This window comes from Pan troglodytes, chromosome 3 (assembly GCF_028858775.2).
Source record: "Pan troglodytes isolate AG18354 chromosome 3, NHGRI_mPanTro3-v2.0_pri, whole genome shotgun sequence".
NCBI lineage: Eukaryota > Metazoa > Chordata > Mammalia > Primates > Hominidae > Pan > Pan troglodytes.
In genome coordinates this window covers 123,349,656-123,362,515 of record NC_072401.2, presented here as the reverse complement: position 1 = coordinate 123,362,515, position 12,860 = coordinate 123,349,656, and the positions used below count along the sequence as shown (strand labels likewise).

The following is a 12,860-nucleotide window of genomic DNA, read 5'->3' as shown; positions in this document are numbered from 1 at the left end:
TTTCATGGTGGCTCTGCTGCAGTTTCATCACCAACACTAACAGGCCAGTTTATCTGGAGTGGGGTGGAAGGTAAGATGATCAGGAGGTAGAAGGAATTTTATAGAATATTTATAGGGATATAATATAGGATTTTATAAGCTATTTATAGGAAGTTTGTAGGATTCTATAGGTCACTTACAAGACCTTGGTGTTGTTCTGAGTGAGATGGGAAGCCACGGGAAAATCTGGGAAGAGAGAGGAATAAAATGATCTTACATTTTTAAAAGATCTGGCCAGTGTATTAAGAGCAGGTTGAGGAACAAGTGCACAGAAGCAGGGAGACTAGTTAAGAGACTATGTGATAAAACAGGGGGAAGATGATGGCGACTTGGGCCAGTGTGGGGAGAAGTAGTTGGATTCTGGATGTAGGATGAAAGGAAAGCTGACAAGATTTGATGATGACCTCTGGGACACAAAAGACAGCAGTCAAGATTTTTGGTCTGAGCAATAGAAAAGATAGACTTGCTGTTGATAAGATGGAAAATACCGTGGGGTAGGTTTGGGTGGGAAGATCAGGTGTTTGGTTGAATATTTCAAGTGTAAGAAACCTGTTACACATAAAATTGGAGACGCTGAGTAGGCTGCTAGATATTTGACCCTAGTGGTCTGAGGAGAGATCGAGGATGATGACTGAGGAAAGCTTTAACGCTAGTGAATGACAGAGTTTAATGTGTTTAAAACTGGGTTTATTACTATCAAATCTCAGAATACTTCATACATATTAAAACACCAGTGTGTTTCCTAGAGTCTAAGATTTAAACTACAGCAAGTAAAGGTGACGAAGTGCTTGATATAACAGTTTAGAGATTATTTTAGCTGTTAGTCATGTGATAAATCTGAGGAAACAGGAGGGAACACAGGCCAAAGAACTACGGCAAAATATTAGGAAAATTACATCTTCTAAATATTTGTTTTTTGAAGGATTGGGCCTTTATCATTTTTTTTATCAATTATCCTAAGAAGTCATAATAGAAAAAACCTACACTGGAGTAGAAGCAAAAGAATTTACCTGAAAAATTGTTTAACAAGTAAATTACTCATAAAAATATTGCTATATGAAAGATACTATGAAGTGAAAGTGAATGTTGCTGATTCATTTTCCTTAGTTTATTTTTAAAATATGAGTGGTAGTGTACTTTTAATTTGTTGGTTTAAAATTTACCTTTGTTTGGAATATTTTGTATTTTATATATATTTTTACAAACAATTCAAATTATTAATTTTGGTAAAATGTGATGCCTTACTGAAGAGTATATACCTCTCATTTAAATCACAGCTAATGCTACAAAAGTTAATAATAATTCTCTTCACTCATTTTTAAAAATTAAACTTTTCTTTTTCTTTTTTTTTTTGAGACAGAGTATTGCTCTGTTGCCCAGGCTGGAGTGCAGTGGCACGATCTTGGCTCACTGCAACCTCCGCCTCCTGGGTTCAAGCAATTCTCCTGCCTCAGCCTCCTGAATAGCTGGGATTACAGGTGCCCACCACCACGCCCAGCTAATTTTTTGTATTTTTAGTAGAGACAGGGTTTCATCATGCTGGCCAGGCTGGTCTCAAATTCCTGACCTCAGGTGATCCACCTGCCTCGGCCTCCCAAAGTGCTGGGATTACAGACATAAGCCACCGTGACCGGCCTAAAAATTAAACTTTTCTAACTGGTCATATCTAATTTTAATTAGTTTTCATAAAATCCTGATTATATGATTGAACATTTTAAACACATAAAAAATGAAAACTCACCATGTTGCTTCTGTTTTGGGTTATACATTTTCCACCACCGAAAAATGATGAAACCATCTTGAATCCTAAGAAAGGGAAATTACAAAATTAGAATTTAAGTAACAATTTACTTAACTCATTTCTTAGTTATTCCAAAAGGAAGCCAATTGATAATGAACAAGGAAATACAGGAAATCCTCAAAAGAACATTGGCATACATAAACACACATCTTTTCGTGAACAAAGATTATAAAGTATGTTTCATGATCTTCTAGTTAAAAAAGGAAGAGACTTTGCATAGCTAAAGATTCTTGATGCATAAATTGCATACATTTATCATATACAACATGTTTTGAAATATCGTATTCTTCTTATTAATGGTCACAGGAAAATGAAGCGCTAACAGAAATGTTTTCCTTTTTAAATGATATTTTTTAAAATAAAAAATTACAGATACCTAGTTCTACAGGAGAGAGGGAAAAAATTATGTAACAATAAGCCAAATCTAGAAAGAGGGATATTAGCACACAAAAGAGAAACTTTTAAGGATGCTCCTTCATTTCTCATAAATAACCTATCATCTCATGCCCCAAAAGGATGGACTTACAGTCTCTGAGCTTTTTTTCACTTTTGATTTGGAAATAATTTTAGACTAGTACAGAAGTTGTCTCCTATAGTTTTAAGTGAGGTGTGAGCATTGCCAAACTCTAGCACCTCTCAATTAATTCAAAACTTTTGAATTCTACCTAAGTCACAAATTTGAAGAAAATCACAAAAATTGAGTAGGCTTTTCTTTCAAGACTTACAGAAGAAGGAACATTTCAATCATATCCTTATTATATTCATGTGTGTGTTTCCTTCTTTGAATAAAATTAAGAGTTTCTAACAAATGCTAAACAATTCTATAAACTTATCATCTCTAATAAGGAGCTAATGGATGACAGACCAACATCTCTAAACCTTGCTGTATATAACGAATGACTACTATGAACTCTGTGATATAAAATGGTCAGGCAATTTAAAGGTTCACTTTTTCATCTAGAAATGAAAGATTATTCATTTCTATAAACAGCTATTTTTATATTCTGCTAAATTAATCCACTGACAAAATATTTTAAAACATCAATTCACCAAGTAAGATTTACTGGAAAAAAAATTTGATTTAGTTTTATTTGAAGAAGCAAGTCACATTCAATAAAATACCATAAAACATTTTAACAATATTTTTAAAGTATGTTTAACATGGGTCCTTTTCAATTTTTTAATTTTGTTACCTAATAGACATGTCTTCTGTAATGTAATAGATTTCACGAACCATGACTTTTCCAGAAAGAACAGAGAAAGAGAAGGAACCTGTTATAGGAAGGAAAAAACAGCAGTTAATGTAACTGTTTTAACAGACAGTAGGGCCCTTAAAGTTTAAAATAACATTAGCACTAAATTTATTCAATAAGCATCTCTTCTCGCTCTCTTCCTGATACCCTTACAGCCTTACTGATTTTCCATCATTCTTTCCCCAATAAAACAAAAAGTGCCATACATATCATCACTATGAAGTAAGCTACTAAATAACCTGAAGAGGATATTAGTTTAAGTAACTGCTTTGTATGGATAATTCCCTTAATCATGCACTGCCATTAAATAAACCCAAAGTAGTGACTAATTCACCATTTTTCTTTAGAAACTTGAGTGACTGCAGGAACCAGCCATTGCCTCAAATTAATGGAAGACGATTTATGTTTGAAAGAAGTTTTATGTCGACTAAGAGGTACTCAATTATAAGGCAGGTTAGAATGGTTCTCTCCAGTCATCTCTCCCCATCCCTTTCTCCTACTGGTTTAGGGCTTTCAAAGCACATAGCTTCCTAATACACCCTCCTATCTACCTGCAAATTTCCTACTTTTAAGTAGTCAAAAATTTAATTAATAAAGCAGGCCATAAAATGAAACATACAAGATGATTCTAACTTACATATTTTTAAAGTATGGGTTACTTTAAAAATAACCAAAACTACATTGAACATTAAAAACTTTCTTTGAATGGTGGACTCTCAAGAAATTTCTATTTCCACATTTAATACATATCCAAGTTTTTCAAACTCTTTTAATGAGCATCTTTTATAAGTTAAAAAAAAGTCAAAAAGTTACTACAGAAACACTTAAAGAAGTAATAAATAATGGGGTAAAGGACATAACCAAGTGGATATTATCATGAAGTAATGGAGTGCTGTGTGAGAGACATTCCAGTTAGATTATCTTAACTATCATGAAACAAAGGTAAATTTCTAATGCTACTATCTGTTCATGAAATATAAATTTATAATATACATCTGCTATGGTTTGAATGTTTGTTCCCTCTAAAACTCACGTTGAAACTTAATTCTCATTTTAACAGTGTTAGAAGGGTGGGAAATCTGACTACAGTATTTGAGATGTGAGACATTTGGGAAGTACTCAGGATTAAATGAGGCCATGATGTTGGGACATCAGTGGCTTTACAAGAGGAAAAAGAGACCTGAGCAAGCAAGCTCAGCCCCCTCACCATGTGACACCCTGTGCCACCTCAAGACTCTGCAGAGTCCCTACTGGTAAGAAGGTCCTTACCAGATGCACCCCCTCAACTTGGGACTTCCCAGCCTCCAGAACTATCAGACATAAATTGCTTCTCTTTATAAATGACCTAGTCTCAGGCATTCAGTTATAGCAACAAAAAATGGTAAGACAACATCTCAAGGTTATAAGGAAGAAAAAAATTCAGTGTTAACTCAAACTCACCAATATGGATATAGCCATGCTTGTATAATCTGTTAAGAACTAGTGTTAAAATAAGACCAACATTCCGGGAATTATAATATGTGAGGTAAATAATCCATCCACAGGACAAAATGGTAGCTGTTGGGAGGAAAAAAATCAGAAATAATAGGATTTACTTCTACACAGTAATGTGTCCTCTTACAATTTAATACTTGGAATTTTAAAACCAGAGGTTGATTATACTTTATCCAGCTTTCTTCCTCTTCTTCATTCATTATCCAGAAAAGCATAAATTCCGATCAGATCCATTAGAGCAATGTTTCAAGTATGCCTGCTTTCATTTGTGTTTACTTTATCACTGCTTTGTACTGTTTTAGTTAATAAACATTATGTAAAGACATCCTGGGAGAAGAAAGGCCATATTTCTGAATATTCTGAAACAAATTCACCTTTATTAGGCCAAAAACTCATCTATACACAAGTTCATTCCCAAGTTATTTCCTGAAACAAGCTATAGCCACTTGTAAAGGAAGAAAAGTAATGATTTTTAAAATCTCTGCTTTAAAGAAAAACCTTCTGCTTTTTAAAGCTGTGCTTTAAGTAAAAGAAGTCGGAATTTAGTATAAAGGCATATCAAATAGGCCACCTGTAACTAGATATTTTGCTGTAATGGGTAAGACAATAAGTTATGATGTCATTGAATATGCTACAGTAAATGATATTCTAAATTTATTTTTTTAATGAAAGTATATGGTTACTTATAAAATTCATATTCTCAAAAAATCTAGTTCATGAATACACAAAAGGCAAAACAGGAAAACATTGTTTTGATAATAAATTTGCTCTTACTTATCCTTTTCAAAAGTATTACTTCTAAATTATGAGAAAGTTATAGAAAGCAACTTAACCTATATAACCCTTTAGTAACATCATATTAAGTCCTTAACTTTTAAACAATTACGTATTATGGATAAAGCAAAACAATCACTGAGAGTCAACATAAAATACAATTCCCAGGGCAGCTTAGATTGATGGTAATAGCTTTGACATAGCAAGTGCTATGATTTGCCATTTAAAAAAAAAAATTCTAGAAAAAATATTTTGAAAAGTTATTTTGATGATATGCCATTATATCTCAAGTTTAAAGTCATTTTGTATAAATTTTTACTATAAATCACTGTGTCAACAGTAGGTTGTTATATGAGTCCTTCAGAATGGCAACAGGCATTTGCTGAGAAAATATGCTTTCAATATTAAACAAGCCAGGAATCGTAGTCTTTTCATTATATCACGCCCCCCTACGCTCATAGTAAAACAGAGGGATTAAACAATTGCTCAATGTTTTTCTGCTTGTTATTGTTGTTGTTTTTTTCTTAAAGAAAGGAGGTGTTTATAACAGGAAAAAGTCTGAAAAATTCTAGGTGATAGGAAAGGGAACAGACACTTCATCTCTACTTATATTCCTACCCACATCCTTGGGTGTCATGAAAGAAGCATAAGCATCCCCTCAGAAAAAAAAAAAAAAAAAAACCTGTGTAACCCATATAAATTACTTAATCTTTATGGGCCTCAATCCCCCAACAGGGAATTAAAAGGAAAAGAATAAAAACCTACCTTCATAAAGCTACTCTGAGCATTAAGTGAGACAACATATGTACAACCTGGCATCTAGCACACAGAAGATGCTTAACATATTATCATTACCCTTTGTTTCCTCTCTTACCCTTCCTAATTTCCTCTGTTTCCAATTCTTATGCCAAAATTAAAGTCAAATACCATTCTCCCATGAAAACTTCCAGAGCAGAAACAACCTACAATAATTTCTCCCTTCCCTGTATTATTTTTGTATTTCTCCCTCTCATTCATTCATATTCATTCATTCATTCACTCATATTTCCTTTCTCCCTCTGCTATTTAGTTTAAGCTATTTCTATATACCTAGAAAACTTCTAGATTATACCAAAAAATTATTAATAGCAGATCTCACTGCCAAGTGCACAAGGAATGAGGAAAGAGATTAAAAGATTAGGCATATAATTCTATTTTACTATAAAAATAGAATTATTTTTACAGTAAAATTATATTTGAGGATTTATTATTTCTGTAACAAAACAAAAGTGTTTGGGTGTGTGTTGAGTCGAGAAGTTGGGGAGGTGACCTGAAACCAGAAAGATAAGCTAAGTGCAATGTTCTTCTTCTCTTTCCACTTCCCCTAAGTCAGATGAGAATGCAGCCTAAGAAAAAGTAGAGCATTTCAGAGCAGTTTCCAGAACAAATGTTCAAGAAATATAAATAACAATCTTCCTTCCTAAAAATAAATAAATGGTAGTGTTAGTGTTCCAACTTCAGTCAACCACTGTTTAAAATCTGGCAGCTGTTAATCCATACTTAAAACACAATAAAATAGAAGAAAAATATTCCACTTACCAACAAGGAGCCAAACAACATTGGAATTGTGTTCTGTAAGAAAATCTTCTAATTGAGTTATACTAGGGACAATACTCTCATTCTTCCTTTGATCCATTACTAAAGTTTTTCCAGAACAACATCTAAAGGCCTAAAAGATTTCAAAGGTTAAATTTAGAATCAGAGATTTATAAAATTGCAACAGAAATCATTAAGGGAAAAAAAGGTGAATTTAATAAACGAAGTTGATTAAATCACCTTTCTGTTTCCTTCAATGATGAGAATGCAAAAATACAACAAAAATGCCCACATTTCTACTAAAATGTAAGAGAATGGATCATACTTGTAATGTCCTGATTTCACCATTCTAAATGTAAGCACTAACTAAGGTTCAATTACTATACTCTGGCTCAAAATAACAGGAATGTGATTATTCTTTTTTTTTTTTTTTTTTTTTTTTTTTTTTGAGAAGGAGTTTTGCTGTTGTTGCCCGGGCTGGAGTGCAATGGCATGATCTCGGCTCAGGCAACCTCCACCTCCCAGTTTCAAGCGATTCTCCTGCCTCAGCCTACCTCGTAGCTGGGATTACAGGCATGCGTCACCACACCTGGCTAATTTTGTATTTTTAGTAGAGACGGCGTTTCTCCATGTTGGCCAGGCTGGTCTTGAACTCCTGACATCAGGTGATCCGCCTGCCTCGACCTCCCAAAGTGCTGGGATTACATGCGTGAGCCACCGCGCCCAGCGTGATTATTCTTTAATCAAAAACATCTCAACAATCAGAAATACTAGCCATCTACATTAAACAAATTCATCCAGACTTGTCCCAAAGCCACCACTTAATATTATCATATTTGTATATTAAGCTAGATAAATCCCTCTTACCCTCCATCACCTCTATGTATTCTCCATTATTCCATGGGGAAACAATCTTCCTAGTTCAGATTCACTCTAGGTAGTCTGAACAGTAAAGAGACTTCCTGCTATCAGATACTTAGGATAAAGAAAAATTTACTGTAGAACTGTGACCCAACTTCTGACAAATATTTGTATGCATACACATATGTGTGCATACACATATGTATGTATATAGATATGTGTGTATATGTATATACGCACACACAGTAGGATGAATATGAATATTGAGATGTACCAACAATAAGAAAAAAGGAACAAAGTTCATATTTTATGATCCAAGAAACAAGAAAATATTCCTTCATAATACCGTAGTAACATATGACTAACCCAACCTACCGATAACAAAACTATCTCGTAATAAACCAGAAAGAGCAAAAAAAAAGCTAGACTTAATCACAAAGAGACCTACACAGTTAATACTACTTTAAGACTAAACAGCAGAGGAGATTTTTACAGATAACTACAAAAACAGCAAATTTTTTCTGCAGTAAAGAATACGGAAAGATAACTTTCTAATTGAAATTTGGTACATCTGACTTAACTTTCTAAACCTGTTTTCTGTTTATTCACCACAACTCTTATCTTTGGACATCACAAAACAAGTTTAAAAATTGGATGAGGCCAAGAACCTATAATCCCAGTGCTTTGGGAGGCAAAGGTAGGAAGAACTCTTGAGGCCAGAAGTTGGAATCCAGCCTGGGCAACACAGTGAGACCCCATCTCTGCCAAAAAAATAAAAATAAAAAACTAGCCAGGCATGGTGGTGTGCACCTGTAGTCCTAGCTACTCAGGGCATGGGGGCAGGAGGATTGCTTGAGCCTAGGAGTTCAAGGTTACGGTGAGCTATGATCATGCTACTGCACTCCAGCCCAGTTGAGAGAGGGAGACCCCTTCTAAAATAAACAAATAAATAAAAATTGAATGAGATAACATTGCCAGACACAATCTACAACACATTATCTTTCATATTTCTACACTGTTGAAATCTTATAATTTACAGAGGCAAATTAAACATCTCTTAAGAAAATAATACAGAGCTCAATAACAGAAGGTTTATTATTAACAGTGATATGAAAACCTAAACGCAGGAGCTAGAGAAGATTAAGAAAATGTTTTCAGTTTACAATAATCCTTTTTTTTCCTACAGTGTAGAAACTGAGTAAAAAATGTTCTCGTATTTTTCAAAGCTTTGAAAAATCCCTGTCAGCACCTTAAAATTTGAGGGCTAACTTTATAACATGAGCTTTCTCTTTCTTCCCTCTTAAGTTTTTTTTAACTTTAAAAAGGAAGCAAATACTTTGAAAAAAACTATCTTAAAAAATCTAAAACCAAATATTCACATATTACATAACGGTTTACATATCATAAAATAACATATGTATCGATTTCATACTTATTTTTACCATTCTACAGATTGCTAGCCAGCACATCACTAAGGAGGAAAAGACTCTGGAAGTTTCATGAGAGATGTGTCCCAGCATTCAAGTCTCCACATAAAAAGGAAATCTGTTTCTAATCAAATTCAAGGGGAAAGGATCTATCCACCAAAAATACCTCATCTAAAATAATCACGACCTACCACTGTAATAAACCATAGTCAAAAAGAATGTGGGAAGAGGTTGTTTAGGCTGTAAAGACAGAAACCCTACAGTATCAAACAAGTTTCAATCAATATTTCCCAAATATTAGATTAATGCAAAGCCTTTAAGAGAAATCAACAGATAAAGGCTCAATATTTAAAAGAACATATTTTAAGCAAGTACAGAAATAAAGGCTAAGATTTAAAAAGCCCCTAAAGTAAGAAGTAGATATTCTGGTATAAAGAAAGTAAGGCAACACTAGACACAGAATCCAAACAAAAATGTTGTTGTATGCTCAGCCACATGAAGTAGTATATCGCCAATTCCTTAATAGTAAGAGACTGGAGACTTATGGTAATCTATTGCAAAATCTTCATGGAGCAAACGGTGGAACAAAATACAAACTGGTTGTTTCCTCTTCCTCTACCCTTCCTGAACAGTTCAATCTAAGAGTTGCAAGGTGAAGCAGAGTAAAGCATGCGTCTGCACATGGGGAAGAGAGAAACAGAAGTCTCAGCGGCCTAGAGCTGGATGTCAGAGCCTGATACGAATAAATTAAGTATCCAATGGCATGACGGACAGGCTTGTGGAGTAGTGGCAGCACCTAAGGGTGTCAAAACCAGAGTGAGATGAGGAGCATACACTTGTAGGGGAGAAGGTAGGCACAGGATGCTGGAGCCTGAGTGGAAGGAGAAGAACATCCATGGCCAGTAAGGGCAGGAGGCGGCACAGGAGAAGCACCCAGCTTAAGGTTTCAGAGACTGAGAGGAATGAGAGCCTGAGCAGAGAGAAAAGAGCATCTACTCAGGAAGGCTGCCTGGCATAGGGTGTCAGAGCCCAAGAGAAAGGTCCCAGACCCAAAAGAGCTAAGTAGGGTTTCCATGCAGGAGAACAAGCTGAAAAGTATGTTGCGGCAGAAATAGGATAAGGAGGACACACCTGGGAAATGAAGTAAATAAACATATTAAGGATAATGGGAGCCATTATTACAATGTCTCACTGTTTGAGATATATAAAGGAAGAAAATTAGAATGAAACCTAAAATGGTAGATAAGAACTGGAGCTATGGTTTTCAATATAAATGGATATAGAAATAAATATAGCTGTAAATGTATTTATGTACCGTATATGTGCATGCATATGTTCACTAACAGGTCCTGAGAGCAACAACACCTCAATAAAAAGGAGCAGAAAACTTTCCTTCTAAAAGCTATTTTCTACTAAGAGGAAAGAGGGCCCCTTGCAAAAGTGGCTGATTCCACAACTAAGGGACAGAAAGTAAAGATAAGCCTTGTTTTCCAGAAAGGAAAGAAGTACCCAAAGAATGATATGAACATGTCAAAAGGACACAGAAGCCAGCTTAAAGAGGCTCCCACTGGAAAAACCTGGGACAGACTAAACATAAAAATGAATGATAGAGAGCCAAATCATGAGTGAACTCCCATTCACAATTGCTTCAAAGAGAATAAAATACTTAGGAATCCAACTTACAAGGGATGTGAAGGACCTCTTCAAGGAGAACTACAAACCACTGCTCAAGGAAATAAAAGAGGATACAAACAAATGGAAGAACATTCCATGCTCATGGGTAGGAAGAATCAGTATCGTGAAAATGGCCACACTGCCCAAGGTAATTTACAGATTCAATGCCATCCCTATCAAGCTACCAATGACTTTCTTCACAGAATTGGAAAAAACTACTTGAAAGTTCATATGGAACCAAAAAAGAGCCTGCATTGCCAAGCCAATCCTAACTCAAAAGAACAAAGCTGGAGGCATCATGGTACCTGACTTCAAACCATACTACAAGGCTACAGTAACCAAAACAGCATGGCACTGCTACCAAAACAGAGATATAGACCAATGGAACAGAACAGAGCCCTCAGAAATAGTGCCGCATATCTACAACTATTTGAACTTTGACAAACCTGACAAAATCAAGAAATGGGGAAAGGACTCCCTATTTAATAAATGGTGCTGGGAAAACTGGCTAGCCATATGTAGAAAGCTGAAATTGGATCCCTTCCTTACACCTTATACAAAAATTAATTCAAGATGGATTAAAGACTTAAACGTTAGACCTAAAACCATAAAAACCCTAGAAGAAAACCTAGGCAATACCATTCAGGACATAGGCACGGGCAAGGATTTCATGTCTAAAATACCAAAAGCAATGGCAACAAAAGCCAAAGTTGACAAATGGGATCTAATTAAACTAAAGAGCTTCTGCACAGCAAAAGAAACTACCATTAGAGTGAACAGGCAACTTACAGAATGGGAGAAAATTTTTGCAATCTACTCATCTGACAAAGGGCTAATATCCAGAATCTACAATGAACTCAAACAAATTTACAAGAAAAAAACAAACAACCCCATCAAAAAGTGGGCGAAGGATATGAACAGACACTTCTCAAAAGAAGACATTTATGCAGCCAACAGACACATGAAAAAATGCTCATCATCACTGGCCATCAGAGAAATGCAAATCAAAACCACAATGAGATACCATCTCACACCAGTTAGAATGGCAATCATTAAAAAGTCAGGAAACAACAGGTGCTGGAGAGAATGTGGAGAAATAGGAACACTTTTACACTGTTGGTGAGACTGTAAACTAGCTCAACCATTGTGGAAGTCAGTGTGGCGATTCCTCAGGCATCTAGAGCTAGAAATACCATTTGACCCAGCCATCCCATTACTGGGTATATACCCAAAGGATTATAAAACAAGCTGCTATAAAGACACATGCACACCTATGTTTATTGCGGCACTATTCACAATAGCAAAGACTTGGAACCAACCCAAATGTCCAACAATGTTAGACTGGATTAAGAAAATGTGGCACATATACACCATGGAATACTATGCAGCCATAAAAAAGGATGAGTTCATGTCCTTTGTAGGGACATGGATGAAGCTGGAAACCATCATTCTCAGCAAACTATCGCAAGGACAAAAAACCAAACACCGCATGTTCTCACTCATAGGTGGGAATTGAACAGTGAGAACACATGGACACAGGAAGGGGAACATCACACACCGGGGCCTATCATAGTGTTGGGGGGAGAGGGGAGGGACAGCATTAGGAGATATACCTAATGTTAAATGATGAGTTAATGGGTGCAGCACACCAGCATGGCACATGTACATGTATGTAACTAACCTGCACGTTATGCACATGTACCCTAAAAAAGTATAATTAAAAAAAAATGTGACAACATAGGTGCAACTACACTAGAAGAAACTATGAAGTAGTCTGAGGCTTGCACCTACTTACAGTGCATAGGTTTGTATTTAAATGAAGACAATATTCAAATTCATGCTATAAATACCTTCTTCTATATTGGCATTTTGGAATATGGTCTAAATAATTATATTCTTACATATCACCATGAATGTGATAATGTAAAATGCAGAGACATGGGTGTATTTCATTAGCAACTC

At 35.3% G+C, this 12,860-nt stretch overlaps 1 protein-coding gene across 17 annotated transcripts in view; it reads right to left on the bottom strand.

The window, feature by feature from the left end:
* BLTP1 (bridge-like lipid transfer protein family member 1) overlaps nucleotides 1–12,860 on the bottom strand; it is a 208,701-nt gene that overhangs the window by 183,400 nt on the left and 12,441 nt on the right. For 15 of the 17 annotated variants that reach the window (XM_016952153.2, XM_016952158.2, XM_016952156.2 and 12 more), the window contains exons 3-6: nucleotides 6,940–7,069; nucleotides 4,534–4,650; nucleotides 3,034–3,112; nucleotides 1,781–1,845 (exon numbers count right to left, since the gene is read on the bottom strand). In XM_016952153.2, coding sequence (XP_016807642.1) covers nucleotides 1,781–1,845; nucleotides 3,034–3,112; nucleotides 4,534–4,650; nucleotides 6,940–7,036 — 358 coding nt within the window. In that variant the 5' untranslated portion in view covers nucleotides 7,037–7,069. Of the gene's footprint in view, nucleotides 1–179; nucleotides 226–1,780; nucleotides 1,846–3,033; nucleotides 3,113–4,533; nucleotides 4,651–6,939; nucleotides 7,070–12,860 lie in introns of all 17 variants that reach the window. The other 2 variants (XM_063809822.1, XM_063809823.1) reach the window with 1 other exon arrangement.